The sequence below is a fragment of the Podarcis erhardii genome (assembly GCF_964252035.2).
Source record: "Podarcis erhardii genome assembly, chromosome: 7".
In the NCBI taxonomy this organism is placed as follows: Eukaryota; Metazoa; Chordata; class Lepidosauria; order Squamata; family Lacertidae; genus Podarcis; species Podarcis erhardii.
This window is the reverse complement of record NC_138511.1, coordinates 31,269,446-31,290,957: the sequence shown is the minus strand read 5'-3', so window position 1 is coordinate 31,290,957 and position 21,512 is coordinate 31,269,446. Positions and strand designations below refer to the sequence as shown.

The window sequence follows — 21,512 nt, the reverse complement described above, 5'->3', positions numbered from 1 at the left end:
TACTCATTCTTTGTGTCCTGGGTTCAAAGCATTTTCCAGTCATTAAGATGAATGGGATGCCTTAATGTTATTAATGAGTTAAGTAGCAGGGAGTTCCTCAAACGTAAGATTAAAGGATGTATTATATTTTATGTGTGCTTTGGGGTCATAAATTTACCTAGCCCAATGCATTTGCTGTACTTGCGAACAGGGAGCACACCGGAATCCCTTCAAACACTTTATAACAGGCACTTTATTATAAATGTAACACCTAATTGGGGCCCCAACAATCATAAATTTGCTGCACAGAATATTATATGGCATGCCGTCATGATGTGGCTGCAACTGTTGAGCGCATGGTGCTCAAAACACTTCAAAATCAGTGCTTGACGGAGAGCTCTGAGGATTCGGACATTTGGATGTCACCCATACAATTACATTAGAAGGAAACTGCCATCCTGCCTCCTTTGTCCCTACTCTGGTTGTAGGAGTCAGCGAGGATTCATGGCAACCAGCCTTTAATTTGAACAGAGCCTGGCACACGAATATCAAGTCTGGCACCTGTTTTCCATGCCAGCAGGACTTGCAGATCCAGTGACGATCCAGAAATGTGTGATCTTTTGCCTGGCAGAAAGAAGCACAATGGGGGAAGAGCGTAGCATAAGGAAGCCTAACAAAGTTCTGATATTTCTCATTATGACAACTTGGGGGGGGGGGGAGGTTGGAAACATCAAAACTAATTTCCTTGGCTGGTGCGCAGAACAGTTGCTTCATCTGCCTATTGGGTCACCAAACACGGCTGCAGTTCTAATGCTTCATTTTTCCAGGTACAAATCCCACCAAAGGAAGTTTACCTCTGAGCAGGTTGAATCCAGAGAAGCATCTGCATTCATCCTTGTGGGAACCATCACCAAGGACCATTCAGTGCTTTCCATTCTCTTTGCATAGACACCCTCTTCAGAAGAGAGGGACATTGTTAGTCGTGGCCGACTCTGGGGTTGCAATGCTCATCTCGCTTTATTGGCCGAGGGAGCCGGCGTACAACTTCCGGGTCATGTGGCCAGCATGACTAAGCCGCTTCTGGCGAACCAGAGCAGCGCACGGAAACGCCATTTACCTTCCCGCCGGAGTGGTACCTATTTATCTACTTGCACTTTGACGTGCTTTCCAACTGCTAGGTTGGCAGGAGCAGGGACCGAGCAACGGGAGCTCACCCCGTCGCGGGGATTCAAACCTTCTGATCGGCAAGCCCTAGGCTCTGTGGTTTAACCCACAGCGCCACCTTTGTTAGAGAGGGTAGGCAATATAATATTCTGCTTGCATAAACACGTTCTACGTTTTTTGCATAGATGCTTTGCATATTCTGTGTGCATAAGTACTTTATTATATATTTATTGTTTGAACAGACGCCTTATGCGCGCGCACACACATTTATTCTGATTGCATAGACGAGAGACAGCACTTTATGAGTGGCGGTGGGACCGGGAGTGGGAGAGGCATCAGCTACTACTAGTGGAAGCCGCAACAACTACAAGCGGCCGAGGCGCGCTAGTCTTTGGGCCCAGCGCGAGGCACCTGAGCGCGAGAAGCCCGTTATGCTTGGTCACCATGGCAACAGGTGGGCGGGCTAGCGCAGGCGGAGGAGGTGAAACTTTCCCTCTCTGGTCACCTGATCGGGCCCCTCGGGCCACGTGATCCCTCTCCCATCGTCGCCATTTTAAAGCGGTGCTCCCTGCAGAGGCAGCAGCAGCGGGAGGGAGGAAAAAAGGAAAAGCAGAGCTCATTGAGGCTCCCCTGGGAAGGTGGGTGCGAAGGGGGGGGGCGGGGAGCGCGTTTTTCGAGGGGGCGTGTATGGGGAGGAGGGAAAAACATCCCTATGAGCGACCGGGAAAGGGGTTGGGGGTCTCCCTTCCCCAGCCTTTTCTCTCAGCAGGCACCCGAGAGGAGGGGGAGAGGGTGGGAGGTTTGTTGGGTGGGAGACGCGTGGTGCTCAGCGCCCAGCACCTGTCACAGGCGTGGAGCATCTCCCCTCGACCCCGGTGAGGTAGAGCTGCCTTACCTCACACACTCAAAAGGAGGGGTGTGAGGGGTGGATGTTCAGACGTTAAAGGAGCTAAGAGCAGCACGACGTTTGGGGGATTTTCCGCCGGCACTTTCGGAGTTGGGGTTTGCCTCCCTCATACGCATAACGGTCTGTGCACCTACTGCATTTATTGATTTATATTGGCCTTCCTCTACTCTTGGCGCCACATGGGGATATTGTCACACACAGACAGACAGAGAGAGAGAGAGAGAGAGAGAATCCCCTGTGTCATTCTTTTGGTGATTCCTTTCTGGTGCATTGATGTGTGTGTGTGCTTTACATGGTTTTACAAACAAATAGGCAGGCTCCCATTCTTCAGTCTAACATTTTTACACACATCCTTTCTTAGCAGTGTTATTGCCCCCCCCCCGTTGCCCCTATTAGCCACCTCCAAAGCTCAGGAAATGAGTTTCTCTCTCTCTGATCCACCTTTTTGATGCAGTTGTCCATACACACAATTATTATCTTCAAACTGATGAGTTGAAAGACAATAAGGCTCTTCCTTCATCTTTAAAGCTTAGTTCCTATTTATAATAGCTAGCTATGGACTATAATTTCCGTAGTGTTTTGTAGTCCCTAATCAGATTTTCGCAACAGGTTGCAATGGAGGGAACATAGCTCAAGATTGCCCAGTGGCCAAATGGGAATATTGGAACTCCATAGTCCCAATTCCAATCCTCTAGTCATGCCACTGATCTATTCCCATCATTCTCCCTTTAGAGTATCAGTCCTCAGCTTACAGGTTGGGGCCCGTGGCTTGCTCACAAGCTGACCACAGTACTACCAATATGCAAAAGTATGGCTTTAAAAACCAAGTAGTTGCTCCTCAAATGCATTTTTGGGCTAAAGAGCAGCACGACGTTTGGGGGATTTTCCGCCGGCACTTTCGGAGTTGGGGTTTGATTTGATTTCTATGCTACTGTCCATTCAAATGATCAAAGATAATAACATAATAAAATATCACAGATATAGCGTAAGTCCTATTACAGAATTGGCAAATAATCAGTAAAACAATTGCCGTCTATAAAACGCTATTAACAAACCAGAAACTGAAAAAATAATCTCAGCATCATAGTTATGGCATAAGCAATACTACATGATTAATAGATCTTCAACAAATTTTTTCTAATCTATAAAACGATAAGTAAAAAATGTAAGCTAAAGCTGGGTTGTATGTCTAAAAAGAGTGCCAGCCCTTCAGAATGTGCACACACACTTTTCTTCAAAACCATTGTTTCAAAGTATCTTGACATGAAGATTGTATTTGTTTTCTTTTCGTGTAATTCTCCACCTTCAGTCTACTTATTTCCCACACCCACCCCACTTAGAATCGCAGCCCTAATGAGCCCTCAAGCTAAGGGTATGATTCTGCTTTCCTACCAGTTTTTCGATCTCCACAAAACTAGTGTGCTGAACCCTACATTTCACTTTTGCTCCTTAATGGTATAAATTACTTCACTGTTAGTCTCAGGCAAATTGTCACATGTACAGGATTGTGTTTTGTGTAACTCAAAGAAGCTATAGAATGCTAATAGAACTGGAAACCCTAAATCTGGTATTCTGCTTTCAAAAGTTCTGCAGAGGGAACCTGTTAAAACTTCTCTGAACTGGAGGTTGCAACAAGCTAACACTTTATCAGTCTCAACCCTTTTGACTGCAGTGTCAATAGAATGCTTTTATAGGTTAAACAAAAAGTTTGTTTGTTTTGTGAAAAGTGAAAGACTTCTGCAAGCATAGTGTAAAAAAAAAAAGTACAGCTTTCTTTTATTTTTCGTTTTAAGCATTAAAAAAGAGTGCCTGATTACTTCTAGATAAAGTAGTATTCAAAATGTAATGTCTGGTAAATCGTTTGGCAGGAATGCTCTTTAATTTGTTGCTATAGCTGCTTTTACTTGTAGGATTTTCCTTTTAGGATGTTCTTGCAGTTATGACGGGATGAGGAAACTCTGGTCTGGTGGCTGCAGGTATAGTGTAATGTGAATTTACCTTTAGTGAAGTCAGACTTTGGGTTCACCTTGCCTTGTGTTGTCTACAGGGAAATTTGAGTTCATCAGATGATTGGGAAGGGGGGCTCTTTAATTCTTTATTTCTCAGCCATTTATCCAAAATTCCTGCTACTTCCTCTCCCACCCACTGTTTTCCTCTGCTAGATGTAAAGGATATAAGGCCCTAGTATCTTTTGTTGTCTCTTGTGCAAAAAACCAGTTCTGGAGAGGTGTGATTCGAAATGACTCAGGAAGAAGGATTTAATGAAATCCCCTCTTCTTCAACCTCCGGTCCGCCACTCACCTTGGTTGCCTTACCTGATTTTTTTTAAAGCCATTGAGGATAGAAAATAGCAGAAGAGCTACACTTCTGATTATGATTAAAACTTGATTGATTTGTTACCAGAGCAACTCAAAGCAACTTACAATAAATAATCAAACACATACATTGAAACCATCATAAAACAAAACATAGGAAAATCTAAAAAATCCTCTTCTTATAAGGCAGGATTGAAACATCCCGCCCACTCAAAGATGCCATTGATAATTAAGAGCCAAATGCCTGGTAAAAAAGAAATGTTTTTGCATGGCACCTAAAGCTATGTAATGATGGTGCCAGGTGATCTTCCCTGTGGAGAACATTCCACAAGCGGGGAGCCACCACTGAAAGGGCCTGTTCTCATGTTGCTACCCTCCAAACCTCACAAGAAAGGGGCACACGTAGAAGGACCTCAGATGATGATTGCAGAGTCCAAGTTGTTTTATATGGGAAGTGGCGATCCTTGAGGTATTGTGGTCCTGACCCACATAAGGCTTTGTGGGTCGAAAACAGCCCTTTGACTTGGGTTCAGAAACTAATTAGCAGCCAGTGCAGTTTGGCCAGGGTTGTTGTTATATGCTCCAACTGTCTTGCTCTAATGAGCAACCTGGCCACTCAATTCTGCACCAGCTGCGGTTTCTGAATTTCCTTCAAATGAGATCATCAGCATTGATCTTATCAACTCTTTTTTAGTTTGGTGAAAACATTCACCAAAGAGTTGCCAAAGAATGGATTGTTTTGATTATTCTCTGCAAGAAAATGCAACATTCTTAAAGACCAAAGTGTTGTGTGGCACTACAGCCTGTATAGGTCTACTCTGAATTAAATCCTACTTGAGTTCAATATGGCTTGGTTCCAGGTAAGTTGGTAAAGGATTGCAACTTACTCTGAAGTAAGTCCCAGTGAGTTCAGTGGATTTCTTGTCTGGTAAGTATATGCAGGATTATAGTTACCTTTTGAGTTGTCATTGGCAAAGCTCTGCTTCATCACGTGCCAAAAAACACCTTAAACTAGGATGCAGATACTGAAGCTTGAACTCCTCAAACACAGGATAGAATATTTGATCAGTGAAGTACTTGTTGATTTCATTATGAAAATGTTCCTTCTGCTAAGGTGTTTTATTTTTAAAAGAATACTACTGTTTTTGCTTCCTTTATAGATCCAAATGTTTGTCATTTTTTATCTGCCAGAATATTAAAGAAAGATCTGACAGTTTAATGTCATCTTATTCCCAGGTTGCTATTCTGTTGTCATTGTGATTTTGACTAAGCCAAGGCATACACAGCTGAAGAAATTTCCCTAGTTTTCACACCATTGGTGGTGTGGAATTATTTGAGCTTGTTTCATAGAATAGTACATGTAGTAAATCATTCTGCAAATGAAAAGCATTCCCTGCCAATTGAATTGCTTACAGACTTTTCAAAGTGTTAAGTACTCACCAAATTTTATCCAGCTCAGTCTGGAATAGTAAGACTTTTTCAGTCTTGCAGTCATGTTTCTGATCAGTTTTGCTTACTAAATCACATAGCAAGCTTGCATGGTGTTGTTTGGTGATACTCTCACCTTAAAACTGTTTGAAAATGTCATAGTTAAAATGGCATATGTGGTATTCTTGCAGATTTGATTGATGTTAGTCATTTGTACTGATCTTTAGACCATCTTCTGCTCAAGGGTGCTCATTGTTTAGCGTTCAAGTGCTTAATAACTTCATCCTGTCTCAAATTAACATTCTCTTTTCACAGTTTACTGCCATGAACGTTTTCAATTAGCTATGGAGCGGGAACTCCCAGGGCACTTGCAAGAGATCAACAGACAGATGTTCAGATCAAGGAAACTCTGCATTGGTGCACAGGGATGACTTCATCCCTAATCGCCTCTGCTAATAGAGTGCAAGCACAGCTGAGACAAATGGTGAGGTTGGCAAGGAGGAGGATAAGCTCAGGTCCCTTTTCCTCCTGAACACCTACATTGAACAGTTGAAGGGCCATACTTTGTATGGAATATCACTAATGTGTTAAGATGTAAAGCAGCTTTTAAAAGGGGCTGGATGACTTGTGCATCTATTTAAGGTGCATGAACTGATTGACTGCAACATTTATGCCATTGTGTTCCATAAGCTTGATGTTTTGTAACACAGCAATGTACATTTTAAGTTTCAGATATTATGGAAGAAGGCAACAGTATTACAGCAGTAGTCTCAAACATTGGGGAACCGGAAGCTGTACTGATCTCCGAAGCAGTTGTAAGCCCAACTTCAGAAAGTGGTGAAGACCAGAGAAAGTGTAACCCTGACCCACTAATCCAGGTCATCCAAAAGCTAAGCAGGATCGTTGAGAGTGAGAAGTCACAAAAATGCCTTTTAATAGGGAAAAAGCGCTTGCATCCCGATGTGTCCCTGATGTCACTTGACTCACAAAACCTCCCAGAGATCCCAGGTAAAACCATTGAACTGCCTGCCCTGGGCACAATAAATATAGAAGATTATTATGTGACAGACTGTCCTCCGCAGAATAAAAGGAAGGTGGTTTGCTACCAATGCAGTCTCTGTAAATCTCTATCTCCCACTCTCCCTCTCTTAAAAGAACATGTGAAACAACATGGCCAGCAGAACGAAGTAATACTTATGTGCTCAGTGTGCAATTTTGCCATGAGAAGCCTAGAAGAGTTTGAAGCTCATGTGAGGCATCACCCAGAGAACAGCAGCAAAGCACACACTCTTTCAAAGGAGCAGCAGCAATGTGCAAGTTTTCCTAGTACCACTTTGCATGGTCCAGTGGAAGGTTTTGTCAATGCCAGCACTGATCAGACAGCACAGCTTCAGTCTTCCCGTCCAACGGAGAAGGGGAGGCAAAAATGGTATACATACGAGCAATACGGCATGTACCGATGCTTAATTTGCAGCTACACTTGTGGTCAGCAAAGAATGTTGAAAACGCATGCCTGGAAGCATGCAGGGGAAGTCGACTGCTCATACCCCATATTTGAGGAAGAAAATGAACAAGCTACGTTGCAGGACCCTGCTGTATCGGGTGTTCCTCGCAACATGGATGCCGTTGTCCTCGCACTAGAAAATAATGAACTGGGTCTCTCTGGTGACCAGGCTGTTCAACTCCACATTTGTAGCTCTGAGCAAATGGTGTACAAAAACTCCTCGACAGAAGAGCCTGCGAAAGAGGAGGCGCTCCTAAGTCAGTCGGCTGCTCTCTCGCCCACAGGCAGAGGAGCAGAAGAGACTCTGTCAGATACCGATCAGGAGCAAGACAACTTGATGACCGACAGCTTGCTTTCCTCCGCCCAAAAAATCATTAGCTGCAGCCCAAATAAAAAAGGCCACGTTAATGTCATAGTTGAACGTTTGCCGAGCGCCGAAGAGCCTGTCTTGCAGAAGCCTTACTCTATGGACACTGACATTGAAGCTGAGAAGAAAATAATCTCTGAGCAAGCTCATATGGTACGCGATGGGGATGTTTATCATATGGACAAAAGCTCTGTGGAACTCGAAGAAGTCATAATCGGATGGAGCAGCGCGGAGAAGAAAGATGGCGATTTAAACCCTGGTAGAGCCAAAGCAGCAGATGAAAACGCGCCTCCCACCAGAAGAAGAACAAATTCGGAGTCCTTGAGGCTGCACTCCCTGGCTGCCGAAGCGCTTGTCACGATGCCCATCAGAGCTGCAGAGCTAACCCGGTCAAGCCTCAGAGCTTTCGCCGAGGCGAATTCTATAGGTTCAGAGGCTGGGCAGAGGCCAGCTGACAACAGCTACGTCGCCCATTCTAAGCTGGTGACCTCCCTTAAAACAGAGGAATTGGCAGGCCTGAACCAAACGGACTGTGGTTTCATGGAAATACAGAAGGATAAGCCAGAGCTGGCTGAAGGTCCCATTAAAATGGGCATCAGCATGTCCCTTCTCACCGTCATTGAAAAGCTGAAGGAGAGGACGGACCAGAACGCTTCCGACGATGACATTCTGAAGGAGTTGCAAGACAACGTGCAGTGCCAACCTGCAGCCGATGCCAACGTGCTCGGGAGCAACCTGGTGGAATACATCCCCAATGTGGATCGCCCCTTCCGATGCCGCCTGTGCCACTACAGTAGTGGCAACAAGGGGTACATCAAGCAACACTTGCGGGTGCATCGCCAGAGGCAGCCCTATCAATGTCCTATCTGTGAGCACATAGCAGAAAACAGTAAGGATTTGGAGAACCATATGATCAACCACTGCAAAACCCGAATGTACCAGTGCAAACAGTGCGAAGAATCCTTTCATTATAAGGTGAAGTGTTTTTACTTTTGTGTTTGCTGGTTTTTTTTACTGTTTCTTGGTTGCTCTGAACTGTGTGAGCCAGAGAAGTTGCAGCTTGTCATAACAGGCTTAACTGGGGCAGTCAATTGCAAACAGTCGATGATGGTTGGTTGCCAGAAAGGTCCCATTGAGATTGCTAGCACTGGAGTGTCTGGTGCTGCTCAGTGCCTGAGTAATGGCCTTGGAATCAACGACTGGATTGTTTGTCAAAACCTGTAAGTCAGTTCAGAAGTGGGTCAAGGAAGCATAAGGGTCAGAACTTTATTTCAGCCTCTTCAAAGCTGGAGTTAAGCCTGTAGTAATAAGGCAGGTAGAACTCTGAACTCAGCCAGTAGACACAGCAATTTTGGAAAACCTAAACCATAGCATTAACCCCCCCCCCTTTTTTAAACCAAGGGACATACCTTTTAACACTTGAGTATCTTAACAATTCCTGTGTCTGAAGAGGAACATAACAATTCTGATTGTTATATGCCATTTTTCTTAAAGCAGCTTAAGTGCTATACAATAAACTATATAAATAGAAAAATTACAAGAAAAGCCCAAGTTACCAGTATATCATCAAGTTAAAGCCTAATAATAAAAAGTTAGAGTGCATGACTATTCTACCATGTTGGGGTACAAACCAGGGTCTTCCTACAGCTCTTGGTGGAGTGGTGGGTGGGTGGAACCTTGTTACCTATTTATTAGACCAGGTAATGGTAATTCTGCTTTGTGGTGCTCTTCTAAATCTACGGAGCTCGCTCAGATTTGGGCAACTGAAAAGTCTGCTTTCCCATTATTCCTGCTTGAGTTGGAAACTGTGTTTCTCTCCTCACCCCCATGGAGTTGGTTAGTGATCATGTGTATTGAGCTCCTCTTTAAAAATCTTCTTGATTTGTATTGTCATTTTGTTTGGCTGCCTGACAGATAAGTAATCACAGACCACGAGAGTTCAGTATGGAGGTTCAGCCACTCCGTATTTGCACCCTTTTAAAAGACGGTACTCCTGTTTGCTTTGCAGAGTCAGCTTCGAAGCCACGAGAGAGAGCAACACAGCCTTCCAGACCTATACTCGATGCCCCCGTCTGACAGCCTAATAACCTGTAGCAAAGTGGATGAAAGAGTCGGTACTGTCTGTCTTTTTCACTCTCTTAGTGATAACATTGGGCCAGTTTAAAAAGTTGAGCTCAACATGCTGGAGGTTCTTGAGAATCCCTCGGCTGTGGCAGTGACTTTTAACTGTTAAAAGCCAATGCTACATTCATTTTCCCAGTCGCCCATAGTACCTGAGCAGCAGCACTGCCACTGCCAGGAATATGCAGCATTGGTATGCAGATAATGATATGTGCAACAGATATGGTATGGGGCCGTTAAAGGTAGCACCCGCTTCATGGAGAATCACCAGAGGAAAAAGCTTTTCAGCAGTTGCCACATAGGGCTTTTAATCACTTGATCGTATAGCACAGCCTTCTGCAGCTCCAGCCCTCTGGATGTATTGGACTACAACTCCCATCATTCCTGGTCATTAGGCATGCTGGCTGGGGCTGATGGGCATTGTAGTCTGAAACATCTGGAGGGCACAAGATTGGGCAAGGCTTTTGTAAGGCCTTCCAACTAGGCAAACAGTATGGAAAGAAGCTTGTTCCTCCCTTTGCTACTGTCCACACCTTTTTAGAGAAGCGTGCCTTTTACCTGAAGAGCCTCTGAATCAGAGGGAAAGGATGCCAATTTTTCTTGATGATGCATCCCTCCAAAATAAACAGCAAACACCTACGCCCTGCCTCAATGCTTAATGCAGGTTTTTATTTTAAAACCTGGGATTTGGAAGTATGACTTGACTGAACATGTTCCCCCTTTTAATAGCATTCATTAAATGAGAATTTAAGCTTTCTAAAGTAGTTTGGAAACTCTTTGCAGTCAAATTATGACACAATTGCAGGAAGGAAGCCCTCTTGTCAAACAGATGTCGTCTCTATAAAACAGCCCAAACCCAAGAAGTTTATGGCACAGCATCTGTTTATGCACGCGTTAATCTGAGCGGGAACATTTGTTTCATGTTTATGAAATCATCAGCGCCCCTGTTCATCGCGGCTGTGCTAGAACGTTAAAGGGATCTTTCTGCATATGATTGAATTCTAAATGTCTAATAATGTAGGGCGATTGTAATAACATGCATTACAGGAACACCTGCTTTTAGTGTTGGTTTGAAACCAGTCCGTTTGTTACACACCACAGGGCTTGGCCTTCCTTCACTTCCTGCCCTCCCTTCCGAGGATAAAAGCAGTTCCCAAACCTGTGACTCTAAAGCATGTAGTAAAAGGCAGAGTTGTGTTTTGTAAAACAACAAATCTTCGTGACATAATTGCATATAAAATATGGTGGTTTTAGTGATCATTAGGCAATATATTTTTATTTGCCTACAAATGTTATTTCCTTCATTGTTATTCAATTTAGATCAGAAATGGCTTAATTATTTACCAGGCTGGTCCAAGGCAACTTAGCGTCCTAAGACACAGCACTGCATGATCCAGGAGCAATTCCCAGGACCCCCTTAATGAGGATGCTGCGATGCAACAACTAGGATCTTGAGAAGGACCTCTCATATTGTAGGTTTTCTTGGGCGCCCTTAATAGTAAGACCACCCTAAGTATCTGCTTGGATCACTTGTGTGGTTGGCCCAGACCTGATTATTTTAAAAGAAAATATGTACAAAAAATTCTGAATTAAATACCTTCCAGAACCAAAGCTGCAAGCCAAATCAAATGTGTGAACCAAACTCTACTCAACTGTTAGTATTGGGAGGTTAGAACCTAAGCAGGATCAGATTGTGCTGAAACAAGATCTGTCTTTCTGTTAAGGAAAATGATTTCTAAAAACTGTGTTGTATGTCATTTAGGGGATAGGATTTCAGTCCAGAAACTTTACAGATGCGACATTTGTGATTACACAAGCACAATGTATGTTGGTGTGCGGAATCATAGGCGGATTCACAACTCCGATAAGCCATACAGGTGAGCATATCTCTGGGGTTTTCTGTTACAGCTGGAATTTTTTTGATGTGTTTTCTTGCAGCTGTCAATTCTAAAGTTAGAACACAGTGGGCGATTTGAAATTGCCTAATTTTGAAGGAGTGTGTCACTTGCTACCAATTTACTCTGACAGTCACTTTAGAATCCACTGACATCAGTACAGTAAGGACCTGCAAGTAATGCATATTGAAATACCTGGTAAGGAGGTTCCTAAAAGCAGAATTGGAGGATGCTTGGGCCATATCCCATCAACCAGAGGACTAACAGCTGCCGGGTTATGCTAGAAGAATGTGGCTTTTTCCACCTGTTTTCCGAAAGGTCTGAAAGTTGAGGTAGAAAATATTCAAAACAAACAATAAGCAGATTTATCAAGTCTTTAATGTTTCTTTTTAAAATTCAGCACAGTTTTCCAGGAAACTCTTACCATTTGCATGATTCATCTGAAAGTTTGCCATTTTAAACTTCTAGATGGATAGAGCCATATTGATTGAACCACATGTTTAAGCAGACAGCTAACACCTCCAGAGGCCCTTAACCAATGACATTTTCATCTGAATAGCAGGCAGCCACCATTTACTTGACTACTGCACCGACGGATTCTAGAATGAATTATAATTGGCCAATTTGCCTCCTTGTCCGCCCTTCCGCAACATCCACCTCAAAGATGGTCTTGTCAAGAGGGTGAGGTTGCTGGGAACCAATTGCTTCTTTGTTTTCCTTCAGGTGTCGAATGTGCGACTTTGCCACAACAAATATGAATAGCTTGAAGTGCCATATGAGGCGCCATCCACAGGAGCACCAGGCAGTGCAGCTAATGGAGCAGTTCAAGTAGGTAACTGACTGCTTGGCAAGCCGGTGGCAGCTGTGGCCTTGTTAATACGGATAGTTTGAAGTTAAGATCACCAAACGTTTGCTAGAGATCTCTCACAAATTGCTTGGTTAAGGGATCATATTCTTGCTGCTGTTAGAGCCTGGTACTCTGGAGGCTCCAGAAAACCTGTAAAAAAAACAAAACAACAACCCAGAAGTACCAGAGCTCTGGAAAACATAGGGGTCTCCCTCAGAATATTTGACTGTAGATACTTAGTATTGAGGAAAATGTGCTGCGTATGTGCTTGGTGCACGAAGTCCTGGTACGTGAAATGTTCTGGGCATGGTTCCAATTTCTTCCAAATTAAATAGGCCTTGGAGAAAAAAAGATGGAAGTTGAATTTTATAAAAAAAAAAAATTGTGAAAGTTGACTGTGACCTCTCATTCTAGGTCAGATTATTTGTCCATCTATCCTGGTATTGTCTAATCACTTACTGGCAATGACTTGCCAGCAGAGGCCTTTCTTCGCACCTTCTACCAGAACCTTTTTATTTGGAGATGTGAGGGATTGAATACAAGGCCTTCTGCATGCACAGCATCACTGAGCTGTTGCCCCTTCCTTAGTTCCACAGAGAAATCTGTTTAGCAAGGTTCAGGGCAAATACTGTATTCATTTAGGTATGCTCCAGTGCATCTAACCATATGTTAAATTCTGAGAATACTTGATATACTACAAATTTCTTTAATGTGTGCAATTTCTCCCTCTAGCTTTTTATTACTTTGGCGTTTTTTAAATACCTATTAATTCTGTTGTTATTGCCTAATGAGACTATGTATTAGTTCACCATGTTTGACAGACTTTATAGCTTTGGGTATACTTTTTGGGGTAGAAATCTTTAAAATATCACATAAAAATGCAGTGACAGCTAAACTAAACTGGGATAGAAATCAAAGGGTGTGCTGACCTTTTATAATTTGACCACATTTTGGGTAAGACATGTTGACCCCTTCTTCTTTCTCTTAATCTTTTCCCCCCTTCAGATGTTCGCTTTGTGGGTATGAGTGTAGCCATCCCCCTTCTCTCAAGTCTCATATGTGGAAGCACGCAAGTGACCAAAACTACAACTATGAACAAGTGAACAAGGCTATTAATGATGCAATTTCACAAAGCAGCAGGTGTGTGCGCATATTAGGGTCACTATACCTGTAATATAGAGCACTATCTTAACAATTTGCATAGCAAGTCAGTTGCTTTAAGCAATATAGTTACTTAAGTTGTTGGAGTCTGGGGGGCATTGTGATTTCCCTGGTGGAAGCTCTTTTGCCAAACCTCCCACTTTCTCTTTACACTTGGGGGAAATTTTATAAGCTGTTTAGAGATTTGCTGCACAGTAGTGAAAGGGAGGGAAAGGGCTGGCGTACAAGTGAGAGATGCCAAAAGCAACTTGTACATACACTGAGCCCTGCAAACAGATCCTTAGACATTCTGTATTGCCATTTTCTTAGAATTTGTGTACTAAAAAGTCAACTACTTTCTTCCTTTCTTAGGTTCCCAGGTCAGCTGACTGGGAAGGCGACCGCTGATGGTTTATTTCCTTTGAAAAGCAACTCGGAGGGCTTGTCCTTTTCAGACTCCTCTAACCAAACTGCTGACAAAACCATGAATTCTGATGAAAATCAGAATCCTACTTCCACAACTAATACCTCATGCAATTCAGACAAAACTGCCGGTCTGCCTCACCTTGGCACAGAATACTGCGTCCTGCTCTTCTGCTGTTGCATTTGTGGATTTGAGTCCACCAACAAGGAGAACTTGTTGGACCATATGAAGGAACATGAAGGTGAAATCATAAACATAATTCTGAACAAGGACCACACAGCAACTCAGAGTGTAAGATAGGTGAAGCTGCTGCTTTAAAGGGTTTCATAAAGTCTGTTTTCTTGTGTTCTCTTTACATCACCCGAACTACTTGCTAAAGCGAAAACTGTAAGTAAAAAAATGCAGTGATATTTCTAACGGTCGGAATGTTATTTATGTCAACAAGAAAATGGATTTATTTCACAAGCTCTTGAAGTAACTGAACAGTAAATACTCCATTTAGGGAAAGGTCCGCTGAAACCATTATCCTCAACTGACAGAGCCGTTTTCAATGCCTATTGCTAATCTAAAGCTTAGCCATATAATAGGAATTTCACACTAATGTGTTACCTTAAGGGGTTTAATCTTACTGCCTCAAAACTAGCTAAAGGGGGTTAAATTCATTTTAGGTAAATTTTTAAAAACTGACATGACTGACTACATCTATGAAGCAGCATTTCCAGAAAGGGAGAGGGAGACTTGAGCGACTGCTTAGGCCTTATGGTTCCTCACTCAGTTACTGCTTCCTCTTTTTTTAGAAAAGATAAAAATATCTGTATCTTCCTGCTGATACAGGCATCGTAAAAAAGTAGCAAATTGTTTGGCTTAGGTCATTTATTTCAGTATGAGATGCTGAGAATGTATAATTAAGTCTTGATGGACCTTAATGGTTCACCAGAACTTTCTCATATATCTCTCTATAAAATCAGGCATTTCAGAATGCTAGAAGTGCCATAACTTGGATCAGAGTGGGTAGGAACAAGTGGTCTTAGGTAAACTTTGAAGGGAGGTTTACCTCTTTATTAAATAATATTTAACACGTCAAAATCCAGTTTCTTGAGTACACAGAAATCTGATGAAACCTCAATGGAAGTTACTAGCTTACCCCATTGTAACATTGTTATAAAATAGCCACTAAAACCACTTCATTCACACTTGTTTCTCAAAAGGAGCTGTTTTCCTGCCTTCTAGAATACCTTGAGTTCCTGTCTGTGGTTTCAAGCTTCAGCTGCTTAACTGCCATTGACTTCAGTGGAAGTTCAGCGGCCTCCAATGTTATTTTTCTCTTGAAACTAGTGTTATGTTTCATTTGGGTGGAGCCCTCTCCCAGTTCTTGCCATATTGCTGCGTTTCCCTTTACTCTGGCAGTTCATTGCTTGTAAGCAGATTTGTACACAGATATGCATTATTTTCAGACAGCTGCAGAACTTTAAAAAATGTATTTATTATACATTAAAAGCTCAGCTTTCATGGTGCTAATTGAGTTTGGGTCACCCCCTGCCCCTCAAAATTTCTGAACTGTGAAGTTGGACCAATGGAAAATATTTTGTGTCATTTTTAAAGAAGCTTTAAATATTTCAAGGCATTTTGTAGAAAATCCAAACTAGAATCCCTGTTATTATTCAGTCTGTTACTTGTTTCTAAACTAGGTGCATTTATAAAAAGTGAGTGCGTAAATTCACTTTACAACAAACTGTACAACAACCAAGTTTATTTTAAATATGAGATTGAAAATGTGGATTGTTTTGTGTTCTTGAGAAATATAACAAACAGGGAGAAATTGAGAAGGTGCTATATTTCACTTTCTGCTATGAGCTCTTTTAAGACTGAACAGAATCCAATTGGTCACAAACCTTGATGAAATACTTCTGGCTACTACTGTTACCTTTGTATTCAGTCCTTGCATCAGTATTGTATCCTCAACCTGATGTGCTTAGAAACAGGAAATTATTGGGCAACTATTTAATAGCTGAGCTCATACAAAGCTTTATCAACATTCCACCTCCTATCTGTCTATTTACTGCAATTAGTTGAAAGCTTGGTAAAAATTACTCGGTTTATTTTAAATGTTTCATTTCAAAACCATGGCGAAGGCTCTTTGTCACAAACCTTTACTTTGTTTTGGTTTTTTCCTTAATGGATCATGCCTGTCTGTTACACTACAAGAAAATTGTGAAACCACGAGCTTATAAAACTAATTATATTTTTATTGAAGTTACGTATTGATTTTTAGGCATGTAAAGCTTTTTGCAGGAATACAATATGTGAAGAACAATTGAAATGAATTGGGGAGGCCAGGCAAGGTGCATATGTATTCAGAAGGTTCTTTTCTTACCATTTTGTATATGTAATCTTCCATTACTGTTAAATAGTAAAGGGAAGTATTTTTTAAATTTTTTTTTAGCGAACTAACTATAGTCTCAATACTTAAAAGTTTGATGGGTACATATATTTTCTTCAATTGCACAAGAAAAGCATCCTTCATACTGACACACTCCCCCCCCCCCCATTTTAAAGCCCATGGGTTGCTATCAGTTCACTCTTCAAATTTACACACTTGCCATGTAGCAGACTTGAGGCTGAAACCAGTTTGTTGATCATGTTACCTATCTTGGAGTGTGAGCTGTTTGGATTTAGGGAGTTTTTGTTTAGAGCACTTTTTCAGACATACTGCATGTCTTCCCTCTGTTTTAGGATTTTAAAAAGATAAACACATACTGCTAACTATAGTGTTTTATTTCTTCCCCTGCCCCCATTTAATTTATGGAGAAGCAGATTCAGTGCTCTGTTCTGTTATGGGCAAAAAGCTTCCATTTATACTTCTGGCTGCAATTCCAATATACACTTGCTTGAGAGTAGATTGCATTACACTTGCATTATTCCCATAGAGATGTGCTGTGGATGACATCCTAACAATGTTCATCCTGTTGTTCTCAATGGGAGAAAACTTTCAATGGATCAGCACTGCACTTGTTTGGGCTGGTTAGGATTAATTTAGTGTGTGATGCAGGCTAGTAGTAGGAAGGGCATGAGGGCAATGGGATCACAGCTACCCCACTCTTAGGCCCACTGGGCATCTAAACATAAAGTAATATTTATATAGGACCGGCAAACACACAATTAAATGATTGCAGGTCCAGATTATGATCTTATTATTCTAGGAAATGTTTACCTGTGTGGTTTGGGCTTTCATGTGCTTTGGCACATGTCCAACTGATGGGCATTTTGGTTGGTGTAGAGGTAAGATTAGTAGACAGGGCATGGGGTGGGATGATTCTCTTCTCTTGTTTCCCATCCCCATAATCTGACCATATTTTATTTTTCTTAACCAGCCCTTTGACTGTAGCATAAGCAACTTATTTGGAAACATGGTGTTGGAATCAATGGAGCTTGCTTCCAATTAACTGTGGCTTCAACAGCTTCACCAATAGAGGCTGTATTCCTTGTTCTTAGCTTGAAAAAACATTGTGGCATTCAGCTAGTTGCTGCATTTTTAAAGCACTTATTTAATCATTTAAAATGAAACTGTACAGTTGGTGCTCAAAGTAATGTTAAAATATATTTAATAGAAATGTGCATTTGATATTCATGGGCATGGGTACATATATTTTTTTAAGAAAAAGGAATTGTAATACTATGGCACTGTTTTTTATAGCCAAAGTATAAAACTTTTAGAAAACTGACATGTAAAAGACTGTAGACCTTGCATTATCTGACTGACAGGATGACTTACTTTATAAGATACTTTCCCGCACATTAAGCTGCATGCCTTAAGTTCTCTCTAGGTTTGTCTTGTTTGGAAACTACGGAAGCAAACTTTGTAGTACAACTTTGACTACCTTCTGAAATACTGTACATTGTTAGAATAATTTATTTTGCTTTACAGAAGTTTTGTCATGTATTGACTAATTGTATTTTGGTAATAAACTCCTTTGTTAAACACATCAATATTGTGCCCTCGATTGTATATGCTTTACTGAACACAAGAAAGTTAGCTTGTAAATATAGCCTTTCTCTTTGTTTAAAAATGCACACATATACTGAAACATACTAAAAGAGCCAGTGTAGAGTATTGAATAAATACCTGGGCTATGAATCAGTGAATCTACAATTCAAAACATTGCATGAACTCCCCAAGTTTCCTGAATTGCTTATCTAGGTTACCCTAACCCTCCTCCCCGCCCCCAATATGGGGTGACCTACTTTAGCAGGTGGTTCTAAAGAATGGCTGTGATAATATATATCGAGACTCTTGAACACCAAAGTGCTATATAAATGCTGTTTTGTATCACCTGCATTCCTCCCAAGCCATATACTGACCATGGATGGTGATGCCTTTGAGGCTTAATTAAACCACCTGTTTGTGTTGCCTGCCTAGGACAACAAAGGGAGGGCAAGGGGCTTGCTGAGGATGCTCTGTGTTCAATGAGCTGTGAGCCGTAAACTGAGAAAGGGATATGCTTCCTGTTTTTCTAGTGAGCCTAATTTAGCACTTTGCTTTCATGTATGATAGGCATGTAAAAGTTGACTATGAACTGAATTATAGTTGTCATGTTAGGGGATTCTTCAGCTAACTTTTTTTAATTCTCAATTACTACATGTGTCAGAGCTTTGCAATATCTGTAAAAACACATTACTATTGTCTGTGCATACCTTACCAGTTATTTGGGACTTTCTTGTGTAAGGCAGCCTCCTGAGACAAACTTGATTGGTCACAGAGAGTAAGAACACAAAGGGAGACGGATCTTCTGATCACCGTTTCCGTGTTCCCTGACACAAGCTCTCACAAACTGAACATTTGGCAGAAACATGTGATGCAATTCTATTTAATTTGAAAAAAAGTATATCCTATCTTCAAGGTGGCTTATAATTTCAATTAAAATCCCTATAAACAAAAACAAGCAGTTAAAAATAGTCAAATATGGTTGAAGTGAATTACGATTTAAAAAAAAACAACACTTGAGTGAATGGGACAAGTTTGGCTTGGCATCCCAAAGCTATTCATGACAGAGCTGGTCTAATCTCCTTGGAGAGCAAATTCCAGAGCCAGGAAGCCTCTTTGAGATAATCCTCTGGTAGCCACCAACTTAATCCCTGAAGAAAAAGAGTATTAGAAAACCAGTAAGTAAAGAATATAAATAAATGTTAAAGCATATCTAGCAGTGAAGTTCTGCACTATATTCGTGGGCCTAATTCTGCTCTAGTAGTCCCACAATACCGAGTCACAAAGGTTTGAACATTTTCATGAATCATACTTGCCCAAGCAGAGTCTTAAGTTCAAGGAACTTTGCTAGATGGGTGTGGCTCATTTTTCTCCTTTAAGAACTGCCCTGCTGGATCAGACCAAAGACCTATCTCATACAACACTTGGTTTCCATTCAATATTTTTGTTTTGCCAGGTATTCCCAAACTGGTCCATTCAGGTGGCCTGTGGTGTGTACGTGGCTTTGTGGTTGAAGATGGGAGACAGCACAGCACATCCATTGCATTAAATGTTCATAGTGATACTTATTTTTTATTTTATTATTTTATTCCTTATATTTCATTTTATTGTATTAAAATCTGAATTCTATAGAATCCAAATTGTACTACAATAAACCAACAATATATAGGAATTAAAAGAAGCAATAAAAATAAAAGTAAAAAATCATAGCGTCTAGCACAGTGCATTACAGTTGCTACAAGAGGCAGAAACATTAAGTGCTACACGAAGCCCTCAGCAGTTTTCAAGTGGTCCGTGGCAGAAAAAGTTTGGGAACCACAGCCCTAGGAAATAAAATGGGGGCATGAAGAAAACAGCTGTTTGTCCTCCATTATACTGTCTACTGGAACCCTTGAGACAAATGGAGATGTGGGGGGATGGAAGGCCTTTAATATGTATTCATTTACTGCATTTATATTCCACATTTTTCTCCATAAAGCTCAAGGTGGCTTATTTGGCTATCCCCCTCTTATTACTAGACCTTGAAAATTACAGGTGGCGGCGGTGGCAGCTAAGGAGCTGGGCATCTAGGAACATAGTTTTAATTATTAAAAACTGTGGGAAATGCCAGTACATCCTAGTGGTCTGACATAAGGTTACCAGACGTCCCCGTTTCCCAGGGACAGTCCCCGGATTTACAAATTGGTCCCCTGACAAAATCCATCTATTTAGTAGGAAGTTGAAAAGTGTCCCGGGATTCATTGAAAAATATCTGGTAACCTTAGTCTAACAGGATATGAGAATGATGACAGTGGAGACTGCACTGCATCAGCAAAGGATGAACTGATAGATTTAATCAAAGTGGGAAAGGCGTCCTCTGAAATGAAAGTGACAGAAAAATAACCTGTTTATTCCTGCAGACTTTTCTTTCCTTTTTTTAATACTGTTTTTATTTTCGTGGTACTGAAGATAAATTTTGAGAAAACAATTGTTGCAACAGTAAACAAGTAACTTGTCCTGATAAAATTACAGACTTTTATCATGTCATGTGTTAAAAGTTTCGTTTGGTTACTCTGAGCTGCATAGGACTGAGCTGCAACAATTGGAAGTGTCTCCAAAATGATCCAGTGAAACCAGAAATTCCTTTAGCCTCCATCTTGGTGCAGAGGTAGCACATGTGGTGCCCTCCAGGCTGAAACTCCCATCATCCCACTATGAATTTCAGAAGGAGGGTCTCTTCCAGCCCTACCTGGAGATACATTTGGGGATTGAACCTGGGATCTTCTACATGCAAATCTCAACCACTGAGCTACAGCCCTTTAGGGGACTTGGTGTAGACTGAGTTTCCTGACTGGCAGCAGCTCTCCAGGGTTTCAGAAGGGGCTCTCTCTCCCCAGCTGTACCTGGAAATGCCAGAGATTGAACTTGGCACCTTCTGCATGCAAAGCAGACGCTCTACCACCTGAGCTATGGCCTTTCTCCAAAGACATACAGGAACACAGGAAGCCCCCTTATACAGAGTCCGACCAATGGCCCACCTAGCTCAGTGTTGTCTACACTGACAGGCAACAGCTTTTCAAGGTTTCAGTCGGGGAGGGGGTCTCTTCCCAGCCCCCAAACCCCAACCTTATCTGGAGATGCCAGGGGGCACTGAACCCAGAACTTTCTGTACCCAAAGCAGGTGCTCTCTCTACCAACTGAGCTGAACGCCACACATGCCCTTTATGGCCCCACAGTCTCTCTCCGCCCAGCCTACCTCACAGGGTTGTTGTGAAGATCAAATCAAAAGGGGGGGGGAGTGTGTGTTCGCCACCTTGAGCTCCTTGGAGGAAATTGTGGGTTTTAAATACAAATCATGAGGGACAGAGGGGAGGAGGGGGCGTCGGGAAACCCCTCCCCCTAGAAACTCCCCCCCCCAACCCACATCTCCCCATCTTCCTCTTTCGTGCCCACACACCTC

At 41.9% G+C, this 21,512-nt stretch overlaps 1 protein-coding gene and 1 long non-coding RNA gene across 8 annotated transcripts; one reads left to right on the top strand and one right to left on the bottom strand.

Moving 5' to 3' along the window:
- The first annotated feature begins 1,607 nt into the window (after positions 1–1,607).
- On the top strand, positions 1,608–18,074 carry ZNF507 (zinc finger protein 507). Of its 5 annotated transcripts, none has more exons than XM_081870187.1 (9): positions 1,608–1,781; positions 6,109–6,277; positions 6,520–6,801; positions 6,949–8,639; positions 9,673–9,778; positions 11,548–11,662; positions 12,404–12,508; positions 13,533–13,667; positions 14,040–18,074. In XM_081870187.1, the coding sequence occupies exons 3-9, from the start codon at positions 6,531–6,533 to the stop codon at positions 14,389–14,391; spliced, it is 2,775 nt and encodes a 924-aa protein (XP_081726313.1). In that variant the 5' UTR covers positions 1,608–1,781; positions 6,109–6,277; positions 6,520–6,530; the 3' UTR covers positions 14,392–18,074. The 5 variants fall into 5 exon arrangements, with proteins under 5 accessions (XP_081726313.1, XP_081726311.1, XP_081726309.1 ...); XM_081870185.1 differs by adding an exon at positions 3,975–4,026 and having other exon boundaries at positions 6,520–8,639; XM_081870183.1 differs by having other exon boundaries at positions 6,520–8,639.
- Positions 14,378–21,479, bottom strand: LOC309346504. Of its 3 annotated transcripts, none has more exons than XR_014158641.1 (3): positions 21,309–21,479; positions 18,789–19,224; positions 14,378–14,476 (listed from the first exon to the last, which is right to left on the bottom strand). It is a non-coding gene; the product is annotated as an uncharacterized lncRNA (long non-coding RNA). The 3 variants fall into 3 exon arrangements; XR_014158642.1 differs by having other exon boundaries at positions 18,789–20,429; positions 21,309–21,431; XR_014158643.1 differs by having other exon boundaries at positions 14,388–14,476; positions 18,784–20,429; positions 21,309–21,431.
- Between the last annotated feature and the right edge of the window lie 33 nt (positions 21,480–21,512).